The sequence below is a fragment of the Pteropus medius genome, unplaced genomic scaffold (assembly GCF_902729225.1).
Source record: "Pteropus medius unplaced genomic scaffold, Ma_sr-lr_union100, whole genome shotgun sequence".
In the NCBI taxonomy this organism is placed as follows: domain Eukaryota; kingdom Metazoa; phylum Chordata; class Mammalia; order Chiroptera; family Pteropodidae; genus Pteropus; species Pteropus medius.
Window position 1 is genome coordinate 285,159 of NW_024354362.1, and position 25,874 is coordinate 311,032.

General features: G+C 55.5%; 1 protein-coding gene and 1 long non-coding RNA gene across 10 annotated transcripts in view; one reads left to right on the plus strand and one right to left on the minus strand.

Annotated features, from left to right (window-relative positions):
* SLC8A2 (solute carrier family 8 member A2) overlaps positions 1 to 18,027 on the plus strand; it is a 24,637-nt gene extending 6,610 nt beyond the window's left edge. For 4 of the 8 annotated variants that reach the window (XM_039852189.1, XM_039852190.1, XM_039852195.1 and 1 more), the window contains 9 exons: positions 606 to 1,270; positions 6,504 to 6,926; positions 11,051 to 11,154; positions 11,302 to 11,319; positions 12,612 to 12,736; positions 13,049 to 13,138; positions 15,795 to 15,927; positions 16,070 to 16,256; positions 17,444 to 18,027. In XM_039852189.1, coding sequence (XP_039708123.1) covers positions 606 to 1,270; positions 6,504 to 6,926; positions 11,051 to 11,154; positions 11,302 to 11,319; positions 12,612 to 12,736; positions 13,049 to 13,138; positions 15,795 to 15,927; positions 16,070 to 16,256; positions 17,444 to 17,939 — 2,241 coding nt within the window. In that variant the 3' untranslated portion in view covers positions 17,940 to 18,027. Of the gene's footprint in view, positions 1 to 605; positions 1,271 to 6,503; positions 6,927 to 11,050; positions 11,155 to 11,301; positions 11,320 to 12,611; positions 12,737 to 13,048; positions 13,149 to 15,794; positions 15,928 to 15,977; positions 16,257 to 17,443 lie in introns of those variants that run through there. The other 4 variants (XM_039852192.1, XM_039852194.1, XM_039852193.1 and 1 more) reach the window with 4 other exon arrangements.
* A 4,360-nt stretch (positions 18,028 to 22,387) lies between these two features.
* LOC120594177 (uncharacterized) lies at positions 22,388 to 25,874 on the minus strand. Of its 2 annotated transcripts, none has more exons than XR_005650507.1 (3): positions 24,316 to 25,868; positions 24,050 to 24,225; positions 22,388 to 22,655 (listed from the first exon to the last, which is right to left on the minus strand). It is a non-coding gene; the product is annotated as an uncharacterized LOC120594177 (long non-coding RNA). The 2 variants fall into 2 exon arrangements; XR_005650508.1 differs by lacking the exon at positions 22,388 to 22,655 and having other exon boundaries at positions 24,015 to 24,225; positions 24,316 to 25,617; positions 25,822 to 25,874.

The following is a 25,874-nucleotide window of genomic DNA, read 5'->3' on the forward strand; positions in this document are numbered from 1 at the left end:
AAAAAAGAGGAGAGAGAGAGAGGCAGGAAGACTCAGGCTGTGCCCCCCCCCTCCCGCCTTCAGGAGCTGGGACTTCCGGGGGCGGGTTCCCCTTGGTGGTGGCTAAGGCTGTCTGGGCTCCTGGTACTTGGGCAGCAGGGCATGGTTCTCAGAGTGAGAAAAGGTGGATGGATGAGACGAGAGAGAGAGAGAGGTGGAGGGGGAGAGAGAGATTGAGAGAGGAAAAATCTTCGAAGAATCTCACAAGAGACGGAGATAGGTATCTACGAAGTATATAAAAGGACGTGGAGATGGAGCCACAGGAGGCAACAGGAAAGGACGAGACCGGAGAAAAGATAAAAGCCAAGAATGAAACAGGCAGGAGAGAGACGACCTCGCGACCTAGCGAGATGGGGAGAGGCGGAGATGGACGGAGCCCAGAGCCCGAGAGAGACGGAGAGAGAGAGGGATTGAGGGGGTTGGGGAGGGGGCGGGAGACAGAGAAACAGCCAGCGGCAGAGAGGACCCGAGACCAGAGCGAAAGGCAGAGGGACGAGGAGAGGGTCAGAGGCGGGAGAGAGACGCGCGCGCCCTGGCGGCGCTGACCCCGCTGCCGCCCGCCGCAGGTGTGGGAGGCGCTGCTGACCCTCGTCTTCTTCCCGGTGTGCGTGGTGTTCGCCTGGATGGCCGACAAGCGGCTGCTCTTCTACAAGTACGTGTACAAGCGCTACCGCACCGACCCGCGCAGCGGCATCATCATCGGCGCCGAGGGCGACCCCCCGAAGAGCATCGAGCTGGACGGCACGTTCGTGGGCGCCGAGGCCCCGGGGGAGGTGGGCGGCCTGGGCCCGGGCCCCTCCGAGGCCCGTGAGCTGGACGCCAGCCGCCGCGAGGTCATCCAGATCCTCAAGGACCTCAAGCAGAAGCACCCGGACAAGGACCTGGAGCAGCTGGTGGGCATCGCCAACTACTACGCACTGCTGCACCAGCAGAAGAGCCGCGCCTTCTACCGCATCCAGGCCACGCGGCTGATGACCGGCGCGGGCAACGTGCTGCGGCGACACGCGGCCGACGCCTCGCGCCGCGCCTGCCCGGCCGACGGCCCCGCCGAGGACGAGGACGACGGCGCCAGCCACATCTTCTTCGAGCCCAGCCTGTACCACTGCCTGGAGAACTGCGGCTCGGTGCTGCTGTCTGTCACGTGCGAGGGTGGCGAGGGCAACAGCACCTTCTACGTGGACTACCGCACCGAGGACGGCTCGGCCAAGGCCGGCTCCGACTATGAGTACAGGTGGGTCTCCCGCGCGCGCGCGCGGGGCTCCGGGCAGGTCGTAGGATCCCCATCCCGCAGCCTCGGGGCTCATGGGTCTCCTGGGTACCTCCCACTGCGCGCACCTTTACCCTGCCGTGGGCAGACCTGCAGCCTGCCTGCCTGCCTGCCTGCCTTTCTTCATTCCTTCCTTCTTTCCTTCCTTCATTCGTTTGTTCGTTCATACATTCATTCACTCTTGAGAGCCTCCTTCATCCCAGCCACTGTTCCAAGCATTTGGCACATACCGCTGGGCAAGACAGCAGGGCCGTCACCGTCCGCAAGCTGCCCCTCCCATGATCTGTCTATGAGTCCTTGTGCCTGACACCACACCGGATAATAGTACAGCTCCGTTATAATGTATCATCACCTGGTAGAACGGGTACCCCTCCCCCCCCCACACCAGTACTAAAGTAGAAATGTTTACGGAGCCCCGGCTGTATGCCAGGGGGATACCGTGATGAAGAAGACAGCTTACGTCCCTACCCTCTGGTGACGGTCGGGCCGAACACTATTAAACATATAACACCATCGGATGATGTAAGCGCCATGTGGGACAATTAAGTAGGGTAGGAAGAAAGGGATGATGCCCAAATCGTCCCCGGGTTTCGGCTCCGCCCTAAAGCAACTCGCTGTTTGCACCCTACCGTGTGTCACTGCGTCATTCCATCTCCTCTTTGAGCAGAGACCTGTCATCTTCCCTCGTTCAGGAATGCCTGCCCAGCACCCACTGTGTGCCGGATGCTTTTTCTGAAGGCCTCGACACAGAACGGTAAACAAGATAGATAACTGCTCTGTCCTCATGTGGCCCACAAAACTCTTTAGCTATGCGTTCTTCTGTCTGTACCACGCCTTCAAGAATCGGAGCTCTGCAGTATAGTTCGTTAACTGACGTGCAAGTCTCCCACAGTTTCCTATGACACTTATCACGCGTCTACTCTGTGTCGGAAACAGATCTGGGCGGTGGAGACCAGCAGGGAATGAATGACAAGCGTCAAGTCCCTGCCCAAACCGAGCCAACGTCCTTGTGGAAAGGATGTTCGGAAGTATCCGATGAATACATAAAAATGTCAGGGAATAGGGCGAAGAAAAATAAAGCAGAGGATAGGAGAGTGTTGGTGGCTGAGCTTGTCACGGGTCCCACCTGCTGTCGTCCGCCACACCCCTTTCGTCCTCTCCCTAGAGTAAAGCCGGGGCTGAGCCGTTCACAGATCTCTGGTTCTGCCATCGTGCAGATGGCGCCGTTCCTTTTAACGCCTCTCTCTGGGGCTGAGCTCTCTGTCTCACACATCTTGAGTTCTGCTGTGCCTCAGCAAAGACCTGCAGCGGCCCGGTCTCCCTTCTCTGCCTCATCGCGAATGCGTTATCTGTCTGCCGCTTCGGACATTTGTGGGTCCTTCTCTGTTCCTCGGTCAGTCTGGGTTCTTGTCTGCCCGAACCCATCCACCGCTCCTACCTGCTCCTGCCCAGACGTCTCCTGAGTGGGGCGCAGCTGTTCACGTCTCTGTTCCGTCATCCCGTAGCCCGGGATCCCTTTGGCTACCTGCACTCTCCTCCCTCCATCTTCTCCCGGCTTCCTTTAACTGAAAAGGGCATTCGCCATCTTGCGGCTTGCTCAGGCTCTTCACCCCTGGTCTGCACTGCCCCCATCGAAGCCTCTGGGGAGGGAAATGGGTGCAGGTGGCACCTGCTGGGATCAGAAGCCGCCTTCTTACTTGCAAATGACCTCAGGACGGAGATGCTGGAAGCGAAGGAGTCACTGCTGCCTGGCGATGGAACCAAAGAGCCGGGGAGAGTTGACACCCTCCTACCCGTCTCTGCTCCCCCATCCCAGCTGACATTCGTGGGGCTGGCATCGCTTATCGAGGTAGCTTAGGTCCAGGACTGGGAGGGAGGACGCCTGGGCTCCAGTCCAAGCTTAGCCCTGGACCCTGTTCCTTGGGCGAGTTTTTGCCTCATTCTGGGTGGGCGGGGCTGTTGCATACAGTTATCAAGGTTGTGCACTGCATAAGAACACGTCTAAGGAAGCTCTATTCACATGGTAGATAGTAACGCGTGTCTATCGTGACAGTTTTCTGATTCATGGAAATAAAGTGTCTTAAAGAAGGAAAGGCTTTTTCTAATTTGCCCACAGGTATCACATGGGCTAGGGTGGTCCTGCGGGCCTCAGTTTCTCCTAATTAAATGCGATCTCTGAAGCCCTCAAACAGCACAGTTCTCCCAAGATTCTGAGATGTAAGCCGCTGTAATCCTAACGAGCTAAGGGTCTGAGGTTCCAAGAATCCAGGATTGCCACCTTTCGGTATTCCAATCCGTACCTCAACCAGTCTCTGATGGATGGTTCGAAGGTTTTCATCGTCTCGGAGTTTGTGCATTTCGGGCCACGAGTCCTGTGACTCTAGCCTTCTATGATTCTGATACTAGGTTTCTAAAATCCTCGTGTTCTTTTCCTCCCCAGCTTTTCATTTGGGAAAACTTCACACCTACAGAAGGGCTACAAAAAGAGTTTGGCAAACTCTCACATCATAAGTTCACCCAGATTCACGAACTGTCCGTAGTTTGTCCGGACTGCATTCGCTCTGTCACTTTAGTATATAAATATTAATCATCGTGGCATTATAAGAGAGCGAGTTGCAGACAGCCTGACCCTTCACCCATAGATACTGAGCACGCATCTGCCAAAAAGAATGACGTTCTCCTACATAATGACAAGCGATCGTCACACTCAGGAAACTTAATACTAAGTCAATACTATTACCCAATCTGCCATCTATCTTTGCATTTCCTCATTTGTCCCTGTGACGTCCTTTATGGCTGTGTTTTCACTCCCTCCCTCTCTCCTCATCCAGAACCACACTGTGGTTGGCTGTCATGTTCCTTAGTCTCCCTCAGTCTGGACCAGTCCCTCGGCCTTCCCCGTGACTTGTGTGACCCTGGCACTTCTGAAGATGATGGGCCAGTTGCTAGAATGACCCTCAGCTTGAGTCTGTCTAATGTTTCCTTGTGATTAGATCAGGCGATGCACTCTGGGCAGGAGCTCACGGAAGTGATGCTGTGTCCTCAGTGCACAGGGGGCCCGTGACGCCCGCTTGTCCCCTTACTGACGATGTCCACTTTGACCGTTTGGTAAAGATGGTGCTAAAATCCCCACATTCTACAGTCCCTTAAGTTTACAATCCTAAAATCCTCTAACTTGAGGATTCTAAGAGTCTAATACCACTGGCTAACTTTTCTTGAGTGCTTCCCGTGTTAACTTGATCCTTATAACACCACCAGGAGGCACACACTATTTTTAGCTCCGTTTTACAGATGAGGAAACTGAGGCTCAGAGGGCTGCAGAATCCTAACTGCCCAAGACCATACAGCTGGCATGGCGACTGAGCCCAGCTCGGAGCAGGTTGGCCAGCCCGGCTGGGTGCTTTAGCCACCATGGACAGCAGGCCACAGCAACAGGGAGCCCCTTGTCCAGCCATCCCGGGTCTTGTCATCTGGTTCCACGTCTGCCAGAAACTTGGAGTCCCTTGGCGTCCAGTTCTCTTGGAGAGCTGGAGCCCAGGATCTCTTTCTTATGAAAGTATTAATAGTAATAATAGTGAGCACTTATCGAATCATATAGTACATTTCAGAACCTGTGCCAAGCCCCTGATGTGCATGGTGGGAGGGGTTGGGAGGAGATATTATAGACTTGCGAGATGCAGTAACCTCCAAGAGTCACTTGGATGTCTACAGCCCTGCCAGAAGGAGCCCACTCATTCCCAGTCCCCTCAAAGTTTCACCCTGAGTAATCTAATGTCACTGCCTCATCCCTTCCCCCGCCCCATTACACAGCGTCTTGTGTATGCTTCAGAGACTTAAACAAACAACTGAACCTCTTCTAAACCTAAGCCAGCTCACGTCCTTCCTCTGCTCAGAGGCCTCCCATGGTTCCTGTCTCCCTTGGAGTAAACGCTGAAGTCCTCACTGTGGCCCACCAAGGCCTGTGACATCATCTCCCGTTCCCTCTGTGATGTTATTTCCCACCCTCTGCAGCCACACTGGCCTCTCTGCTGATCTTCAAACACGCCAAACCCTTTCCTACCTCAGGACATTTGCACTGGCTGTTCCCTGTGCCAGGAATCCTCTTCTCCAGATAGCCCCCACGTGGCTCCCTTGCTCAGGTCTCTGCTCAAATGTCACCTCCTCAGACAAGCTTTTCTCAGAGGCGCCCTAACACGGCGCCCTCGCCTCGCTCTCTACCCTCCCACTCCATTTGCCTTCATCGCGCTATCACCGCCTGGCATCGTATGTTTGTTTATTACTCATCTCCTGCCCTGGAACAGAAGCTGCACCCAGACAAGAATTTTCCTCTGATCTGGTTCTACTGCTGTTTCCCCAACACTAAGAACAGTGCCTGGCACACAGCAGGTGCTTAATAAATATTTGTTGAGTGAGCCGACTGTAATTAAATCATTAAATGTGTCATTGTCACTGAGCTATGGCTCTGCCATGGGGATGCGAGCCCCGTGAAGACAGAGGCCGTTCACCGCTGTGTTCCCAGCACTGCCCGGCACAGGGCCTGAAGCAGGTGCTCAGGGAGTGTTTGTTGAGTGAATGAATGAATGCCAAGTTAAGGAGTGAGGTCTCTCTGTTGGGGCTACCTGGGAAGGCCGAAGGGTTTATAAGAAGCATGACGAGGCCAGTTCTGGGCACTAAATCACATCCACTCTAAGTGTGGTCCACGTACCGGGACCATCTGCATTCCTTGGGAGCTAATTAGAAATGCAGAGTCTTGAAACTTGGAGCTACCAAATCAGAATCTGCATTTTCACAAGATCCCCCAGAGGATTCATGCGCACTCTGAGGTTTGATAAGTGTGGCTGTGGAACCCTCCAGGCCCCCTCTCTACCCTGGGACTTTGCCTCTGCCTGGAGCATTCCTGCCCACTAAAGCCTCCCCCAGGAAGCCCGCCCTGATCTTACCTTCATCATTATCTGTATAATACTGGCCCTTATAATACTCGTGGGTTCCACGGGGGTGTGGGGGAGGGGGGACCAAATCTGTCTCGTTCCCCCTCCTGCACCCCTCCTCCAGGAAGCCCACCCTGATTCCCCCTCGATATTCTTTGTTTAATGCCTGTCCACTCTCTCGCTGGCGAGTCGTCGCGTGGCGCTGCCCCCCTCCCTCGGCTGTTGACCGCACGCCCTTCGCCCCTTTCTCTCCCGGTCCTCCACTGCAGCGAGGGCACGCTGGTGTTCAAGCCAGGCGAGACGCAGAAGGAGCTGCGCATCGGCATCATCGACGACGACATCTTCGAGGAGGACGAGCACTTCTTCGTGCGGCTGCTGAACCTGCGCGTGGGCGACGCGCAGGGCATGTTCGAGCCCGACGGCGGCGGGCGGCCCAAGGGGCGGCTGGTGGCGCCGCTGCTGGCCACCGTCACCATCCTGGACGACGACCACGCGGGCATCTTCTCCTTCCAGGACCGCCTGCTGCACGTGAGCGAGTGCATGGGAACCGTGGACGTGCGCGTCGTGCGCAGCTCGGGCGCGCGCGGCACCGTGCGTCTCCCCTACCGCACGGTGGACGGCACGGCGCGCGGCGGCGGCGTGCACTACGAGGACGCGTGCGGCGAGCTCGAGTTCGGCGACGACGAGACCATGTGAGCGCGCCGGCCAGCGGCCCGGGGGCGGGGCGGGGCGGGTGCGACGGGCGGGCGGGGCTTGTGGTGGGCGTGGCGTCGAGTGGGTGGGGCCTGGGCGGGGCCACGCCCGAAATTGAAAGGGAGTCTCCTGGGCAAAACAGGAGGAGCCCAGAAGAAAACGGAGGACCAGTGGGAAGGAAAAGAGGGATGATAGAGCGTGTGTAAAGTGATAAGAGATAAGGGGACAGTAGGAAAGGGCTGGGAAAATTTAGCTGTTTAGGAAAAAGAAGGCAGAGGCCATAGGAAGAAAAATTCCTATTGATGAAGAAGTCTAAGGGAAAAGAAGATAATAATAGAGAAAATTGACTAGTATGATAGAGATGCGTCACAGCCCTGTGGATAGCCCGATGGAAACTGAGGGAACCAGTGGACGAAAGAATGAAAGCAGAATCTGGAATAGGGAAGGAAAGCCCAGGGAAGACCTGAAGCTGATGGGTAAGAACTGGAGGTAAGGACACAAGAAATGGACAAGACAGCGGAAGAAGGCAGGGCCTAAGGAGGAGATAGGGCAGGAGCCTGGAAGGGAGGACTGGGGGAAGGTGGAGCTCGTGGGTAGGAGGTAGAACCAAGGGAAGTAGATCTAAGGGAGATGTGGGTGACGCTTTGGGAAAAGGCCGAGTAGGAATATAGGGGCCTGAGGAGGTGGCATCAGGTCCTGGGGAAATAGAGCTGGGATTTGGGAAGGCGGGATAGGGCCTGGGGGAGGTGGGCTGAATACCCAGGCGTACCCGTAGACACACAGACACAACCAACTCACACACTGGCACGTACAGACATACAAAGTCACAGACACGCGAGCTGAAACACAGGGCTGCTTCATGCCCAGATACCCGGCCACCCCCTTACACAGATGCCCGAGTCTCGCCCGTGTGTGCCTGCAGCCTCACCTCCCCCACCCGCCTGCCTGGGAGGCAGCGGGCGCCTCCTCCCTTCGCCCGTTCCCTGCCGCCCCCGCAGGCCCGTCTGTCTCCGTCCTCCGGCCGCCCACGTTCCTCCCACCAAGCAGAGCCCCCACCGCGCTCCCTTCCCCTCCTCCCCCAGCCTCTGTGCCTCGGCCTCCGCGCAGCTTCTCACTGCTCTCGCTGTCTCTCCATCTCGCCTTCGCGCCTCTCACCCCCGGCGGCCCCCCTCCGGGCCTCCGTTAGTCTCTAGATCTCTGTCCCCAGTATCTAGCCCTCTAACTGGGTTATAGTTCAGTCACGGACTCTCCATACCTTTCCATCTCGCTCTCTGTCTGGCTCGGGTTGAGCACTCGGTTTGGGGGGCTGAGGGCGCTCCCCGGCGCCCCATCTCTCACATCTAAAAGGGAGAATGGCGAGAGCTGACTTCCTGCTCGTCGGGTCCTTCCTGTAGCCTGCTGCTGCTGCTGCTGCGACCCCACAGGCCTCTCCTCCCCCACACGGCTTCCCCAAGCTGGGATACCCTCTGTCCCCCGCCCCCGCCCAAGCTTCCAGCTGTGGCTTGAGGAGACGGAGAACAGGAGGCTAATTAGCGTTTAGGGAAACACATCCTTCCTCTGACGGGCAGGCGCTAATTAGAGATGCTTGGAAGCAGCAGGGCTGGAAGGGCGGCCCCAGGCAGGATCAACACAGAGATAGAGGCGCCCAGAGATGGGGCGGTGGGGAGAGAATGCAAGCAGAGAGAGAGAGAGACAGACAGGCACCCCAAAACAGAGGAGACCTGGAGAAAGAGATAGAGAGAGGGAGAGACAAAGCCAGAGAGAAACAGAGACAGAAAGAGAGCGAGCGTGAGAAAGACAGAAACTTAGAGACAGAGCCGAAGGGAAAAGGGAAAACAGACAGAGAGAGAAAGAGAGAGGGAGAGAGACAGGAACTGGGAGGGAGGAAGACGGAAAGGGAGATAGAGTCAGGGGAGATAAAGACACGCAGTGGGACTCCAGGAAGGCGAGGTCCTTGTGATGCTACAGAGAGAAAAGAGAGTTTGGGTCAGCGAGAGACGAAGGGAGACAGAATGAGGAAGAGACGGGGTCCGAGATCAGAGGCCTCCGGGAGCAGAGTTTCCAGGAAGCTCAGAAGACAGCCAAGAAGGGGGCAGAGTGTCAGCTTGGGGAGGAAGGCTACCTCCTTCGATCTCGGGAAGTCCTCCCCTTGTCTAGCTCGAGTCCCTCTCGCTGTCCCCTTGTTGGGTTTCTCCTTCTTCTGGGTCTCCTAAGGGCATGCCTGTCACTGTGTGTCAGTCACTGCGTGGCAGTGGATCACGGCGCGTCTGCGAGAGAGGGAGCGTCGGAGGTGTGTGTGTATCACCCTGTCAACGTGTCACGGTGTTGGGAGCCGTCTGTGTGTATCAGGAGACCCCGCTTCTCGCCGCGGTGTTTCAGCACCGCGGACAGCGCCCCGGCCCACTCCGGGGATGGGGGGTGGGCCATTCCTTCTCACCCACGAAAAAAAATTTAAATATCCTCAGAACGAGAGGAGGTGAGGGTGGAGATAGGCATGTCCTTACACAGCCGTCTCGTGTGTATCTGTCTCTGCATGGGTGTCACTCTGTCCTGCGCATTCGTGCGTTGAGATGGGTCTGTTGAGGGACTACGGTCGAGACCCTTTTGCTTGAATTGTGCTGACTTTGCTATTCTGTTTTATGGACGCCGAGAGACCAACATGGAGAAGAACAGGTAAAGAAAGGCAGAGTGCCGGTGAGAGACTGAGACAGAGTAGGAGACAGACAGAGTCACGGATGGAGAGATAGAGACCCAGAGGCTGAGGAAGACGGGGCAGAGACACAGAGGAAGATTGAAAGAGAGACCTAGACGCAGAGAGAGAGAGAGAGAGACACCGAAGGGAATAAACAGACACCAAGAGGGATAAAGAGCGAGATATACAGAAGGAGAGTCTACACAGTGCTACCCTGAGTGTCTGCGGGTCGACCATGTCGCCGAGGCTGTGGCGGGGGCGTCGTGCTAACGGGCATCTGGTCTGTGCGATTTTGCCACTGTGTAGGGAATGACTGGGGGTTGCGATGGTGTGCGGACGTGGGCGGTGTGATTGGCTGTGCTTCCTCTGCTGGGTGAGTGCGTGGGCTGGGTGTTTGTGTTTCTGGGTTCTGGGGCTGGGCCTTGTGGTTCCTGCAGCTTTTAGAGCTGCTAGTGGCAGAGCTGTGGGCTTTCCGGGCTTGTGGTTCTTTGCGATTGAGGGGTCTGGGGTGGGTTGTGTGCCTGAAGGGAAGGGATCACTCCTGGCTGTTCCTCCCCTGCCACCTCCTGGTTACCATAGCAGCGGGGATGCTGAGAAAATCAGCACCTAGTTAACTCTCTCATGTGGCTGGGACAGGGGACGGGAAGGGAAGACGATGGTCTCTTGGGCTGAAGGATCTGAATTAGCAAATGTTTATGGAGGGCGCACTGTGTGTCGGGCACTGTTCTAGGGATTGGGGATACGGCAGAGAGTATAAATGAACAAAGATCACTATCTCGGTGGAACTTACATTTTGATGCAAGGAGGCGAAGGGCAAAGAATAAACTAAATACATGCATCGGGCGGTGTCTCAGAACAAAGACACGGAGCAGGGAAGGGAGCCAGGTGTTGGTAGTGGAGCCAGGGATGGATTTCAATACGAAGAAGGTGGTGGGAGCGGCCTCTTTGAGAAGAAGGTGAACTTTGGATGCAAACTAGAGGAAGTAAGGGAGCGAGCCTGAGAGAACAGTGTTCTAGGTGGGCAGGAGCAGCCCGTGCAAAGCACACCAGGGGACAGAGAGGCGGCCAGTGCAGCTGGAGCGAGTGAGCCCGTCGGAGAAGGGCCAGAGGCCGGAAAGGAAGCAAGGGCCAGAGGGCCTTGTGGGCCGCTTGAAGGGTTTCAGCTTTTATCCCGGGGAATGTTTCGAGCAGAGGAAAGACTCAGTGTAACTTCGGTTTTATCAGAATCCTTCAGGTTGCGATTTAACAAGCCTCAGCTTCTTCAGCTGTTTCTGGGCTCGTTTCTGTCAAATAGGAGTGATGAGTGAGCCTTCCTCCAAGGGTGGTTGCGAGGATTAAACGAGATTACAGAGCCTGGGTGGCTGAGGGGCGAGTTAGCCGGCCATTCGGGGGAGGGGCCTTACACTGGGTGTCCCGCCTCCCCCCACTCAGGAAAACTCTGCAAGTGAAGATAGTCGATGACGAGGAATATGAGAAAAAGGATAATTTCTTCATCGAGCTGGGCCAGCCGCAGTGGCTTAAGCGAGGGATTTCAGGTGAGGGGGAATAGGGGGTTCGTGGGAGAGGTGCAGGGTCCAGGACAGGGGGATCCTTGGGGCTCAACTGTAGGCGCTTCTTCAAAGTAATGGATCCGAGCTTCTCAGAAAAGTGATCTCACTTTCTGTCTGTCTGTCTCTCCCCAGCTCTGCTGCTTAATCAAGGTGAGTGGCGTCACTATCTGGCTTTGCCTAGAGAGGGGGACACTGGAGGAGAGGTGTCAAAGGAGGGTCATGGACTCAAGCTACGCTTCCAGGTCAGGTGTGAGGCAGGTTGGAGGTAAGACGAAGGTAGATTCAGGGCTGGGCGAGGGTTGGAGGTGGCCTTAGAGTTGGCGGAGCCAGCGGAGTGTGGGGTTACAGCTAGGTAGGGGCTTGGAGACCAAGATCATGTTTCGTTTGCAGTTAAGGTCCCGGGAGGAAGTAAGTCATAGAATCCAATCAGCATTGGTGGCGGAGCCAGAGGGAGTGAGGTTTGTGGTTGATTAGGACCAAGGTGGGGTTAGGGTTCAAGATCAGAGACAGGACTGGGTTATGGTTAGAATTAAGATGGAGGCTGATTTCTGGGTTTGTGATTAGAATTGAGGCCACGGTCAGAGACTGGGGTGAGTTGGGGCTAGAGTCAGTGGCTTGGAGACGGTGAGAGTAGAATGGGGGTTTGGGGCGAGGGTGAGGGCTGGACTAACAGTCAGGGTAAGAGGTCCGAGCCACTGTAACACATACGTCTCCAACCCCAGTAGCTCAGCACGATAAAAGTCGTCTCCTGCTCGGGCAGAGTTTTCTGAAAGTTTTCCGGGCTGGTGGGGGGGCCTGCTTCTGACGGTCAGGGTTGAGCTGACGCTGTGCTTAGAGCAAAAGATCAATATACTTAGGGGGATGACGGAGCTCAGGGCCAGGCGTAGGGGGTCTGGGTCCAAGGTTTGTACTCAGTCGGGCCTCCTCCTCTGTTCTCACCACGTCAGACACACTACACGGTGTTTACAGAGATTGGATATAGAGATCAGGCCTCTTCCCTCCAGGGTGGTAATGATAATGATGATGATGTTAGCGATAATAATAAAGAAAATAACATTTATGACTATTTATCGTGTGACAGGCACTGTTCCAAGCACTTCACATGAATTCACGCCTTTAATTCTCACAGCCGCCCCACGAGGCAGGCAGTTATTGTGCCCATTTTATAGATACGAAGACTGAGGCACAGAGAGGTTAAGGCCTTGCCCAAGGTCACACAGCCTCTACCATACGAACCGTAGAGCCCACCAACTGGACTTCGTGGACCAGCCCATGGGAGCTGGGGCTCGGACTGGGAAAGATGGTGGTCATATAGGAGGCCGAGGCGGGCTGGGGGGCTGTCACCAAGGAAGATCCCAGAGACCACAAACAGGTAGTGAAAGCATCGCAGGCCCAATCGAGAAGGCCTCCCTGGAGTCTAATTCTCACCCCTCGTGCTGCAGGGGATGGGGACAGGAAGTTGACGGCTGAGGAGGAGGAGGCTCGACGGATAGCAGAGATGGGCAAGCCAGTTCTTGGGGAAAACTGCCGGCTGGAGGTCATCATCGAGGAGTCGTACGATTTTAAGGTGATTTTCTGGAGCCCTGGCTTCCCAGAGTCTTGCCTGAGTCATTTCCTTGGGGAGAGTCCGGGAGGGAATCAACTCTGAGAGTCACAGGGAGGGGCGACCAGGCGCGCGAGGCCATCCTTGGAGGCCCTCCGTTAGCACCATGGACAGCACACACCTTGTCTCTCTTTCCCGGTAGCACGGGGGTATGGAAGTTTGGGGACCCCTGAGCATGGATTGTGAGTCCCCAACTCCAGTTCCCCTCATGGAGCCTCAGGGGCACCCTGGGGTGATCATGGGCAATGACCTCTTCCCACCCTCTTCCCTCCCCAGAACACAGTGGACAAACTCATCAAGAAAACAAATTTGGCTTTGGTGATCGGGACCCATTCGTGGAGGGAGCAGTTTTTAGAGGCAATTACGGTGAGCGCAGGTAAGTGGGGAGGGAGGAGAGAGGAAGAGAGAGACAGAGACAGAAATGAACGGAAAGACGGAGAGAGGGAAAGAGAGACAAGGAGCGAAGGACGGAGAGAGAAAGAGAAAGAGAAGAAGACAGAGAGAGAGAGACAAAGAAAAAGACGAAACAGAGATACAGAAAGATACAAACGGGAGAGACAGACACACAAAGAGGCGCACAGAGAATCACAGAGAAGGACAGAGATGCAGAGAAATCAGGAGAGATGGAGAATGAAGTAGTAAACTGCAGAGGGCCAGGAAGGGCCACACAGACTCGGAGACGCGGAAAGGTGGACAGAGACGGCGCGGCAGAGGTGGAGGGCTGCACGGAGGAGGGGTCCCCGCCCAGGCTTTCTCTTGGCATCAGGGAGTTGGAGGGTGGGAACAGGTTAAACGGCGTGGCCTCCCCAGACACGGTCTGGGCTCCTCTGTTGCCATGGCGACAGTCACCAGGGCACCTCGCTCTCCCACCTCTGTGGGGTTCCTACCTCCTTAGCCCTCAGATGGGTCAATACTGCCCTCCCGCGGCCAGAGACGCTATGACACCTGGGTTCACAGACTCGATGTTGGAGACCAGCGCTGGCCCTTTGTGATACCGATTGGAGAAACTGAGGCCCAGAGACAAAGGAGGGACTGGCCTGAAGTCCCACAGTGAATCCAGAAAAGGCCAAGGTGGAACTCAGGGCTTGCGTCTGGTCCATAAGGTCGGATTTCCTTCAAGGAGGCCTAGCTGGTGGGAACTGAAAACGCACAGGGAACTGTGACTGGAAAGAAACTGGTCTGCGGTGGGATCCAGAGAAATCAGGCTTCAGGGATGGAAAAATACCAGGTAGCAGGCCCATGGCCACCGGACCGGAGGCCTAACGGAAACGAAGTGGCGTCTCCCTCTGAGCCACGTTCTTTCGACTTCTGTTTCTGAGGGATCCTCTGGACCTGGCCCAATGCAGGACGTTGCTGGGGACAAAGAGAAGACCGTGACAGCTCAGACTTTGTCCTTAGGGCACTCACAGTCCAGTGGGGGAGACAGACCTATCACAAGAGAGTGACAACGCAGAGTGGGCAGGGCTGGGACAGGGGACCCCGGGGAGCCGCGGGAGCCCAGATAGGGTATCTGACCCAGCTCGAAGGTCAGGGAGGCTTCCTGGAGGGGGAGGCTTCTGAGCTGAGTCATCAAATGGAAATAAAAGCATTTCCTCCCCACTCTGACCTCGGCCATGCCTCGCTGTGGTCAGTTAGGGATGCGTTCAGGGGCAAACCGCAGAAAACTCGACCACAGTGGCTTAAACGTGCTAGAGTTTATTTTTCTCATGGAGCAACAATAACAAAAATCTTCAGGAGGCAATCGTTACCAACAGCTTAAGAACTGTTGGTAACTATTACGTGCCCAGGCTCTTCTCTTTCCCCCTCATGGTCTGAAGATGGCTGCCGCCCCTCCAGGTTTCAAGTCCATGTTCCAAGCAGGAAGAAAGAGGAGGCAGGAAGGAGCAGCATGCCTTTCGTGTTCGAGTTCCCAGTTTCAGTTCCCAATTCCGTTTTACTTGGGGTGGCAGCAAAAACCTCATTCTTTGAGATGTAACATGCAGAACCAAGAAACCACACAAACCGCTTACTTAGCTAAGCATTCATAACTCTAAGCATTTATTTCTTTAAGAAGCCAAGTGGCTAAGTGAGCTAGAAAAGTGGGAAAGGGATTTGTGGCCTGAATCCCCAAGTCCGTTGATCTCTCTGCCTCCACCACCAGCAGGTGTTCTAGCCCTGATCCTAACCCGGGGAGTCCTTGGGTTTGACCATGAGAAGTGGCTTCACGATTTGGTGGCTGGCTTGGCTTTTATTCCTTGACTTGCTCGGAGTGACTGGTCAGGGGTTACAAAGTCTCCCATCGGCCTCCTTCCAGACGTCATGCTTGGCACACTCAAGCACTCAAGTGTGTTCATTGCTTCTCATTCGTTGCTTGATGCTTGTCAGTTTAAAGTGAGGTACGCAAAACATGTCATTTGTGTTCTCTCGTTACCAAAGTTACTGCAGGTCAAAAGCGGGTCAAATTAGGTCACACCGGGTGACATACACAACTCTAAGGAGGAGGCATCTTTTACAAAGCGCAGAAAACACATCCATAACACAGTGCTCCTATCAGGAAAGCTAGAGCTTTTCCAGAAACATTCTGTTTATGTCTCATCGCCAGACTGGGTCACATGGCCCCTACTGCAAGGGATTCTGGGAAAACAAATTTTTAGCTGGGGATTTTGGGAAAGCGAATATTTTTATCCGAGGACATGGCTGTTGCTAGCCTTAAGGGATTTTGGCAAGTGACTAATGTTAGCTGGGTATATGGCTCGCTCCAGCTGCAAAGGATCCCGGGAAAGTGAGTACCTATAGCTGAGCATGTGGCTAGTGTTAGCTGCGGTGAATCAGAGGGAACGAATATTTCTACCTGCAGACATGGCTGTCAGTAGCTGTAAAGGCATCTAGGAAGAGGAATATTTTTAGTTGGGGACAGGGCCACCCTTAGCAGCAAAAGATCCTGGGAAGCTGGATATTTTTAGCTGGGCACATGGCCTCCTTTCGGTTTAAGGAATTCTCCAGGAAGGTAAATATTTTCACCCAGGCCTGTCCATTCTCCTAGCTGCAAGAGAGCCTAGGCGAGTACCCGTTTTTAGCTGCCGACATGGCCACACCTAGCCCCAAGGGATTCTGGGAAAGGAGTTGGCTTTATGGGACTCACTGTCTGGAAGTCGAACAAAACTGGGGCTCCGCAGGTGAGGAGGGGGGCCTGGGCGTGTGCCCCAGCCGGGTCGTGTGCCCACAGGGGACGAGGAGGAGGAGGAGGACGGGTCCCGGGAGGAGCGGCTGCCTTCCTGCTTTGACTACGTCATGCACTTCCTGACGGTGTTCTGGAAGGTGCTGTTCGCCTGCGTCCCGCCCACCGAGTACTGCCATGGCTGGGCCTGCTTCGGCGTCTGCATCCTGGTCATCGGCCTGCTCACCGCCCTCATCGGCGACCTCGCCTCCCACTTCGGCTGCACCGTTGGCCTCAAGGACTCCGTCAACGCCGTGGTCTTCGTGGCCCTGGGCACCTCCATCCCCGGTAACCCCCGGGGAGAACCCTGTGGGGCTGGGGTCTCAGAGAAATACGGCGGTCGGGCTAAGAGAAACTAGGCGGCGGGCCACTAGATTCAATATGTGAACTGGATCCTCCCCAAAAGCAACCAGGTGGACTGTCCTACGGAAGTGGAGGACACTTATAATCCACAGAAACGATTATTAATTCCCCCCTCCCCCACCCCACCAAGAAACCAGATGGAAGGTTCATTGAGAAATATGTGGCTGGGCGTGATAGCAACCAGGCCAATGAATCTCAAAGCAAAGGAAGTTGAGGGAGACAGAGTAGAAACCAGAGGTTGGGGGGGAAGGGTTGCCATGGAGATAAGATAGTGGGGCTTCAGAGACTGTATGTAGTGAGTGTCCCATCGAAACACAATGGCCAAGGCCCCTCTTCCCAAATAAACCTGAGGAAAGGCCTTTTAGAAACCAGGTGGCCCAGACTGACATTCCCACGTGAGTATTCAGGCAGGTGTGTGGGAAACCTGCAGCCTTCGTTTCCCACATCAGTGCGCTCACCGGCCAGGTGGTGGCAGTGTTGGGCTAGACAGCAGAGGAGGGCGGGTCCCGTGGAAAGCGGCCATCGGGAGCGCTTCTCCGATGCCTGCCCCTCAGTACCAGACTCGGGTTACTAGCAAGGTGTTCAGGAAAGTGCGGGGACCCCAGAAACCTGCCGTTTGCTCCACAGAAACCCAGTGGGCAATTGACAGGAAAGGGTTGCATGTGGGTGGAGCCTAAACACTTATTTTGTCCAGCCTGGTGGCCGTGGGGCTTTCAGGCCCATAGGAAGTAGATAGTAGATCCCGATGAATGCAGATAAGTTTCAGAGAACGCGGGCCTTGGGTCCCATAGAAAGCAGGCGGTAGGTCCCATGGAAATAGGGCCGCGAGTCCCATAAAAAGCGGGCAGCTGGTCCCGTAGAGGGCAGGCATAAGGAAGGTGACCGACTTTCCTCTCGGGCGGGATCAAGGCCTCAGGCCCTGCGTGCCCCACGGATCTGCGGGAGTGGGCCGTAAGGGGCAGGGTCTGGACCCCACCGGGGCTGGGTATGGGGTCACCGAGCTAGCGTTGGGTCTTATGGGGAAAAGGCGGCCGGGAAGCGGGGTGCCAGGACGGGGGTGGGGGGTGGCCCGCGCAGCCCCTCTGACCCTCGCGTGTCGCCGCCCCCCGCAGACACGTTCGCCAGCAAGGTGGCGGCCCTGCAGGACCAGTGCGCGGACGCGTCCATCGGCAACGTGACGGGCTCCAACGCCGTGAACGTGTTCTTGGGCCTGGGCGTGGCCTGGTCGGTGGCCGCCGTGTACTGGGCGGTGCAGGGCCGGCCGTTCGAGGTGCGCACCGGCACGCTGGCCTTCTCCGTGACGCTCTTCACCGTCTTCGCCTTCGTGGGCATCGCCGTGCTGCTGTACCGGCGCCGGCCGCACATCGGTGGGGAGCTGGGCGGCCCGCGCGGCCCCAAGCTCGCCACCACGGCGCTCTTCCTGGGCCTCTGGTTCCTCTACATCCTCTTCGCCAGCCTCGAGGCCTACTGCCACATCCGGGGCTTCTAGCGCCCTCCGCAGAGACTCGGCCGGGTCCCCCCACCCCCGCACCCCCGGAGACGGCTGCTCCTCCGCCCTCCAGAGATTCGACCTCCTGGAACTCGGCCTCCCTGCCTCCTGGGAATTGATCTCCCCCTGCCCTCTGTCCCCTCCCAGAGCCTCCCCCTTGCCCTGGGGAGTCTCCCCAGGTGTTCCTGTAAGATACCCTCAACTCCAGCCCTGGGAGCATTTTCATTTCTAGGCCCTTCTCCGGAGAACCTCCCCTCAGTGACCCTCTAGAGAATCTCCCAGCCTCGCTCCATAAGACCTCCCCCTCCCCTAGGGGAACCCCTCCACCACCACGGACCCCTGCCCCCAGGGCCTCGGAACTTGGCCCTCCCTGGGGGACCCTGGAAGGGGGCTGATCCATCCCAGGATAACGAGCATCTCAGCCCCTCCTCCAGCCTTCAGGGAGCTCCGCCCAGTCCCCGGGGGAGGGGGGAGGAGGAGGGACCGGTGGCTGAGTACCGGAAGGCGAGCATACCTTCCCTGATTTCTCCACTCAGGCCCTTGGGAGGACGCTAATTCTCGAGGCTTGGAGAAGGGAGGGGAGAAGTTTGGGGTTTCAGAGCTGGAGGGGGCACATTTGGGACCTGCGGCTTCTTACATTCCAGCGCCCCTACTCTCCTCCACTACCTCTGAGAGCCCAGCCACGCCTTGGAGGGGGGCCTGTGTGTGTACATAGTGTGTTTGGGGGAGGGGGGGCGCGGGAGGGTGCATGTCTTGGGGAAAGGGGGTGACAGACTTTCCTCTTGAGAGGGCAGCAGACTCCCCCAGCCGTGAGAATCGGGTTTGGGGAGGAAGCCACGAATCAAAGGGAGTCCAGTCGATCTCCTCTGACAATCTAGAAGGCTCATTTCGCCCTCAGTGCCAGCCAATCCGGGCAGGACCCTCGAAGAGGAGACCGAGGGTCCCAGAGGACCAATGCTACAAGCCAGCAAATGCTGCCACATCTCTGCCTGATGGGAGCAGGGGCGGGTGGGAGGGTGGGACTGGGACCGGGACCAGGGGGTCTGGGTGGGCATTTTTAACTTTGGAAGCCAGCCATCTGTTGGTAGGCCATCTGCATTTTCTTACCGTCGATGTTTCCTGCCCAGCGGACACACTTGGGATGTGCGGAGTGCTGCCCACTTCGGGGACCCTAAGGATAACCCTGCAATCCCCATAACGGCCTGCTTCCCACGGGTTTTTAGCGTCCTGTCGTCCCGTTACGCATCAGCCCAGCATCCAGACCTTCTCTACCAGTTCATCAGCACCAGTCGCTGTCTTTTTTTTCTCTGTGATTTCTGTAAAAGTTGCCATAAAACTTTGAAATTCTGCCTGGAAAACAGCCTTCCCGTGGGAAGTTGGGATTCAGGAGGAGGGAGCTAACAGGGTCTTTGAGATTTCAGCAGTTGTGAAATAGACCAAGTAATCTGAGTTTTCCAGGCCCCCCGGTCTGCAGGACACACCGACAAGCGCCAGTCACACTGAAGGGCCACGAGGCTGCCCTAGCCACGCCCCCACTCGTCGCCAGGGAGCTTCCCTAGCCACGCCCCCACCCATCCGCAACAAACGAGTTTTCACAGGGCATCCTGGGAACTCGAAAGAGGAGGACCTGGTGTTTTTGGTTTTTTGGTTTTTTTTGTTTTTTGTTTTTGCCTGAGCTAGAGAGCCGGGGTTGATGGGGGGGTTCCTAAATAAAGCAAGTACCTTTCTCAGAACGGCGAAGTAGGAGAAGCGTGTGTGTGTGTGTGTGTGACTCCAGGTAAAGGGCACAGCTTACGTAAGGATGTGCCAACTTGTGAGTTGCCGGCTTTTCCGTGCAAGTGCTTAGCATGAATGATATGGGGGTTGGGGGCAGAAGGAGCGCTCAGGAGGACCAATTGAGACTTTGTCAGCCGCACTAAGGAGGCTCCAAATTTATCCTACAAACAGGGGATCTCTGGAAGAAAGGATCGCAAAGTGGGCAGGAGCAGGTAGTTGATATCATCTGATTACATTTTCAGACGTTCCCTCTGGCTACTTTGTGGGGGATGAGCTGGGAGACCGGGAGGAAGCTGGGGGGAAAGCAGAGGAGGGGCCAGGCTCGGGCAGGGCAGGAGGTCAGTGAGGGGATAGCTTAGAAGAGAGGATGGATCTTGTCTAGCTTGAAAAGATGGCGCACCTTAAATAGAGTAGCCAGGGAAGGTTTATTATTATTTGGGGGAGGGGGGTGATGTTTAAAGAAAAGGAGATTAAGGGGTGGGCAGGGTTAAAGAAAACCAAAGAGGGAAGGTGCAGTACCCCGGGCGAACAGTAGAGGGAGCAGTTACCACCCCGGGCTTGAAGGTTTGAGCTGAGTTAACCTGAACGTTGAGCCTATGGCTGTAGCATAGGAGAGAGGCACAGGCACCCCAAGCCACGCCAAGAGAGAAGGGGATCAGAGGGAGAACACCTCACCTTACTCTCCTCCTGACTACCAGTCTCCCGCTGACACCTGCCATTGGCTGAACTCGACCAGAAGCCAGAGGCCAGGAGACATATGACAGGCATGGTACCTACCGGTCAGCTTTTTGGGCCACAGAGCAGGAGGGAGGAAGATGAGCCAGTCTGGGTGGGGAGGGATGCAATGGGGAGAGTTTCCAGAGAGTGAGGTCTCTTCTGGGCTTGGGGAACAAAGGTGGAGGTAAGTAGGAAGAATAGGCTTGAAGAATATACTGGATTCAGGTGAGTACATGCTGATGTCAGACACTTGTGGGACGTCAGGGAGGGGCGGCATCTGGGGGACACCTGTAGCTCAGAAAGGGGGCCGCACTTGAAAGAGATTTGGGATTCGATGGCCATGGGGTTGGCCCCAAGCCTCGGGAGGGGGAGGGGCTGCCCAAGGAGAGTGAGGAGGGGCGTGACATTGTCTCGGAGGGGCACACGGAAGATGGGAGACCTGTCGAAGGAGGACCTGCCCGACAGGTAGGTGGGACACCAGGAGACGGGGGCACCTAAAGCCGAGAGTCCCACCATGAGGGTGTGGTAGTCAGGGTCAAAGGCCACGGAGAGGTAGAGGAGGACGCGGACGAGGAAAGGACCCTGGGATTTAGGACTCGAGCAGAAGTCAGGCTGATCTAGAGTGAAGAAGGAGCGGCAGGTGGGGAAACTGAGTCAGAGCAGGTCGAACGCACTTTGGAGAGTCCTGAAGGAGAGAGGGGCGTTGCTGGAGGAAGATGTGGGGTATGAGCGGGCTTTTTCCTGCCAAGATGGGGAGAGCTGTGGAGCAGGGGGTCACGGCACGCCGGGGCACGAGAGAGCAGCTGGGGGACCAACATGCGTGCGAACTGCGCCAGCGACAGCTAGCGGCCATGGAGACCCCGCCACGCCAGGCACTGGGCTCAGCCCCCCAGCCACAGCCTCTTTCAATTCACCAGTCCTACGAGTCACTCCCGCTCCTCAGGGGAGGAAACTGAGGCTCAGAGAGCTGAAGCAACCTGCCCAAAGTCCCACGGCCAGGGAGGGCAGAGACGAGACACAAGGTCCAGGGTGCAGCGTGGGACAAGGATGCACTTCTGCCTTACCGGCCACGAACAAGGAGAGTGGAGTCTCAGCTTCAGAGACAGGTGTGCGTACCCAGAGCCTGGGATGTGGGCTAGGTGAGGAACCTCGCAGACGCCCCTTCGTCCCACCCCGAGTGTCCCGATTATCACCTGGACGCAAGGAGTCCCAAAGGCGTCGGCTCGGAAGCGGCTTAAATGACGTGTCGTGGGGATGGCAGAGCTCGATTGGCTTTCTCGGCAACGCTGTGCCTTCATCTGAGAAAGGGAGACGATGATGGTTCTGATGTGACCTATTTCACGGGGCTGTTGCATGAAATTGTATACGTTATATAATTACATATGATTTATTATAATTTCGTATAAAAGTCAATATAACCTAATTATATTTACAGATATATTTTAGAACACTCTCCAGCACATAGTAAGAGCTCACTAGATGCAAATAGCTATACTTTCCTGCTTGTTTACTTTCAGATTGCTCTCTCAACTCCTCTCTCTCTGTCCCTCCTTCCCTCCCTCCCACGCACCCCTACACTCGCCTCCTGAGCAAACAGCCTCAGGAGGACAGAGAAATGCAGAGTTCCCCCCCGTCGCTGGTGACCAGGATTAAGTCTTTCCTCTCCCTCCAGCCCCTGAGATTCTTAGAGTCACTATCCACACTGGCCCTCTTTCAGTTTGCTGGGAGTTCGCCAGACAGGGAGACCCTGCTCACACGGCCCAGTGCAGTGGGGCACGCATTCCGATCAGGGTGCAGGTCAGTGGTCAGATCGGGATTTGTGAGGGCGAGGACCGTGGCGAGACACAGGTGGCACAGAGCTGGGCGATGGGGGTGTGTGTGAAAAGGGGACACCGGAGGCGTTCAGGGCGTAGGGACACCCTGGGGTGTCGCCACCCCTAACCCGAGAAGCAACAGTGACTTCTGCAACGCAGAGAGGGTGGCTGTGTGTAAGCCCTTGTAAGAACTTCCTGTTAATATTTTTAATAATAGTAGTCAGGGGTCTAGATGTGATGAACAAGGAGCCAAAATAATCGTGATTTAAATAAGATGGATTTATTTCTCTCTCGTGGAACAGTCCACGTGTGGTATGGCAAATTCTATTTCACGAGGACGATAAAAACAGCCGCGTTTCTTCTGTCCTGTTGCTCTGACGAAGTCACAGTATGCCCTTGTCTGCTTAGTCCCAGATGGCTCACCTCCAGTGCATCATTCCAGCGAGAAGGAGGGGTGCAGGACCCACATCCTTCTATATCTCAGTGACCAGACCTGAATCTCATGGCCGCACTTAGCTGCCGAGAGGGCTGGGAAAAAAAAAATAGTGTTTTTATTCTTCTGAGTCATCAAGCAAAAAAGACTGCTAGGAGGATTTCCATGGGAGCGAGATTAGATTGGATGAGGAAGGATAACGCATGGCCTCTTTCATGTAAAGGTTTGAAGGAACGACAGGAGGTGGATACAGAAACTCTCTCGGCCGATCGGATTATAGGTCCCGGATGAAATCCCCTGGTACCATGCCAAGCACTTGTGGCCTTCATCAATACCTGCTCTAAGACATCAGGCCCTCAACTAACCCAGTCCTGATCCTCTAACCTTTCCCTAACTCTGAAACTCACATGTCTCAGCTCTTATCTTTTTCCAGATTTGTTCCCTAAGTCCTAGTCTATCTCTCCTATAAACTTGTGCAGTCTGCCTCTCCTCAACTTCTACTCTCCTCACCCAGTTTTCTCTCAATTTGCTTTTGTTCAGGAAACGGCCACAACAAAACTACCCGAAACTGGTTTAAATGACAATTTTATCTCTCACTGGACTTTCCTCACGGTGGCAGTCAGATGCTCATTGAGGCCACGGTTATTGATGTCTCGGTGACTTACCTTAATGGGTTGACAGTTGTGCCGGGTTGTTCGTTGAAAACGGGCTGTTGATGGGAGCCTTATGTCCTTCTTGACTGTCTTTTGTCTCTTGCACGGTTGTCTCTTCCCTTCTGTCTCGAAGGTTCTGTCTTCTTTCTGACCCCTAAGTCCCCCCTATTTCCCTTAATTTCCACACATCTCTTCCTCTCCGTCCGTCTTGTCTGTCTGTCTCTTCTCCATCTCTCCTCCCCCGCAGACAGCCACCTGTATCTGCACTCTCTCTTTCTGCATTTCCAAATGTGTGTGTCTGTCTGTCTGTCTGTCTGTCTATCTGTTGCTGGGTAACAAACCACCCTGAAACTCGGTGGCTCAAACAATAGCCTCCGGATTCTCAAGATTCTGTGTACTGATGGTGGCTCTTAACGTCCTGGGCAGGGCTGGCTGGGGCTAGAACGTGCAAGACGCGGGCACTGGTGGCCAGCAGGGGGCGCTGTCTGCGGTCTAGGCCACTTGGCTTTCTCCCCGTGGCCCCGCTTTCTCCCTTAGTTGGCCAAACCAACCTCTTAACAGCATGGCGCCTGGGTTCCAAGAGAGCCACAGTGGAAGCTGCAAGGCCTCGGGTCACTTCCGCCACATTCTGCTGGTCAAGCGAGTCCCAGGATTCCAAGGGCAAGGAAACAGACACCACCCATTGCTGGGTGGAGCGTGGCATGGGAGGGCCTGTGGGTGGTCATTCATGGCGTGGGCTGAATACCAGCTAACCCTCCCCAAAGATGTCCATGTTCCGATCCTGTCCTTTAGGACAAAAAAAAAAAGGACTTTGCAGGTGTGATTAGGTTAAGGACCTTGAGTAGGGAGACCATCAGGGGCCATCTGGGTCGGCCCTAAATGCAGTCACGTGGATCCTCATCAGATGGAGGCAGAGGGAGGTTACAGGACGAGCAGAGGTTCTTCGAAGATGCCGGCCTTAAAGCCTGGAGCGACATGGCCACGGGCCAAGGAATGCCACAGCCCCCAGAAGCTGGAAGAGTCAGGGGACAGATGCTCCGCTAAGCCTCCGGAGGGAGCCAGCCCTGCTCACACCTTGACCCTGGCCCACTGGGGCACTCACCTTTCAGAGCCGTGGGAGAATACCCTCGTCTCGTTTTAAGCCGCCGAATTGGAGCTCATTTGTGACAGCAGCCACAGGAAGCTAATATGCCATCTTGAGAGTTAACTCGCCCCTGCCTCTCATCTCTTAGTTGCTCTGTATCTCTACATTGTAAACTCTTCTTATAAAAAATTGTGGTAAAATACACGTAACATAAAATTTACCGTTTTAACCATTTCAAGTGCACGATTCGTGGCATTTAGCACATTCACGATGTCGTGGAACTGTCGCCACCGTCCAGAACGTTTTGATCACCCCCTGTTCGCTGCTCTACCCGGGCACCTGCTCATCTACTTCCTGCCTCTCTGGATTTGCCTGTTCTGGACCCTTCGCTTAAACAGAATCCATACTACGTGGCTTTCTGTGTCCGGCTTCTGTCACTTAGCTTACTGTTTTCAAAGTCCCTCCCCGTGGTAGCGTGGATCAGGGCTTCTCTCCTTTTCATGGCTGCATAATATTCCACTTACGAATAGAGTACATTTTTGTTCCTCCATTCATCTGTGGATGGGTGCTCCATCTCAAACGCTTATGTTCATTCTGTTTCTTTGCCGTATCTCACAGGCTCACAATGTTTTAGGTTTGGGAGGTATTAGTAAGGGCTCTCCAGAGAAACAGAACCAGTAAGATGATAGATAGATGATAGATAGATAGATATAGATAGGGATTTATTTTAAAGAACTGCTTTTGTGGTTGTCAGGGCCGGCAAGTCCTCATTCTGCAGAGCAGGACAGCAGGCGGACCCCCAGGGAAGTGCTGATGTTGCAGCTCAAGTTCAAAGGCAGTCTGGAAGCAGGATTCCCCTTCTCAGGGGACCTCCTCAGTCTTCATCACTTAAGGCCTTCAACTGATTGGATGAGGCCCACCCGCATTATGGAGGGTAATCTGCTTTACTCATGTAAACGGTAACCTCATCTGAAAAATACCTTCACAGCAACATCTAGAATAACGTTTGACTGAACGTCTGGGCACCACAGCCTACCTAGCCGAGCGGACACATGCAATTCACCATCACGGAGGGATTTTGTCTCTCCTGGTGCCCTCTCTGTGCCCACCCATCACTTCCCTCCTTGTCTTAGGTTGGGCTCCACGGAAGCCAGCCCGAGGCGAGGATGGGGGACAAATGGTTTACTTGGGAGGTGATTCCAGGAGACGCTGGACGGGAGACAGGGAAGGAAGCCATTAAAGGGTGTGTGGATGAGCCGGTCACCTCCCACGGGCAGTGGGGTCCTCTGGGGACTGCAGAACCCTCTTGTGGTGTCCAACCTCAGAATAAGGAATTGGGGTGTCTGTTCATTACCTCCCAGCTGCCGATGGGGAGGCCACTTGCAGGGGTTGGCCCCCAGCACTCGTCCCTTTGGCTTGTGATAACTCCACGTTGTGGGGTGAGGGTTTGCAGGCGCCAGTGTGGCGAGCTGCTGTAGGGTCACAGGGATCCGAACGAGGCATCCACAGCCCACGGGGCCTTACCGCCTCTCTCTTCCAGTGGGAAAATGCACGGGGACCAGTGAAGGGGGCACCCC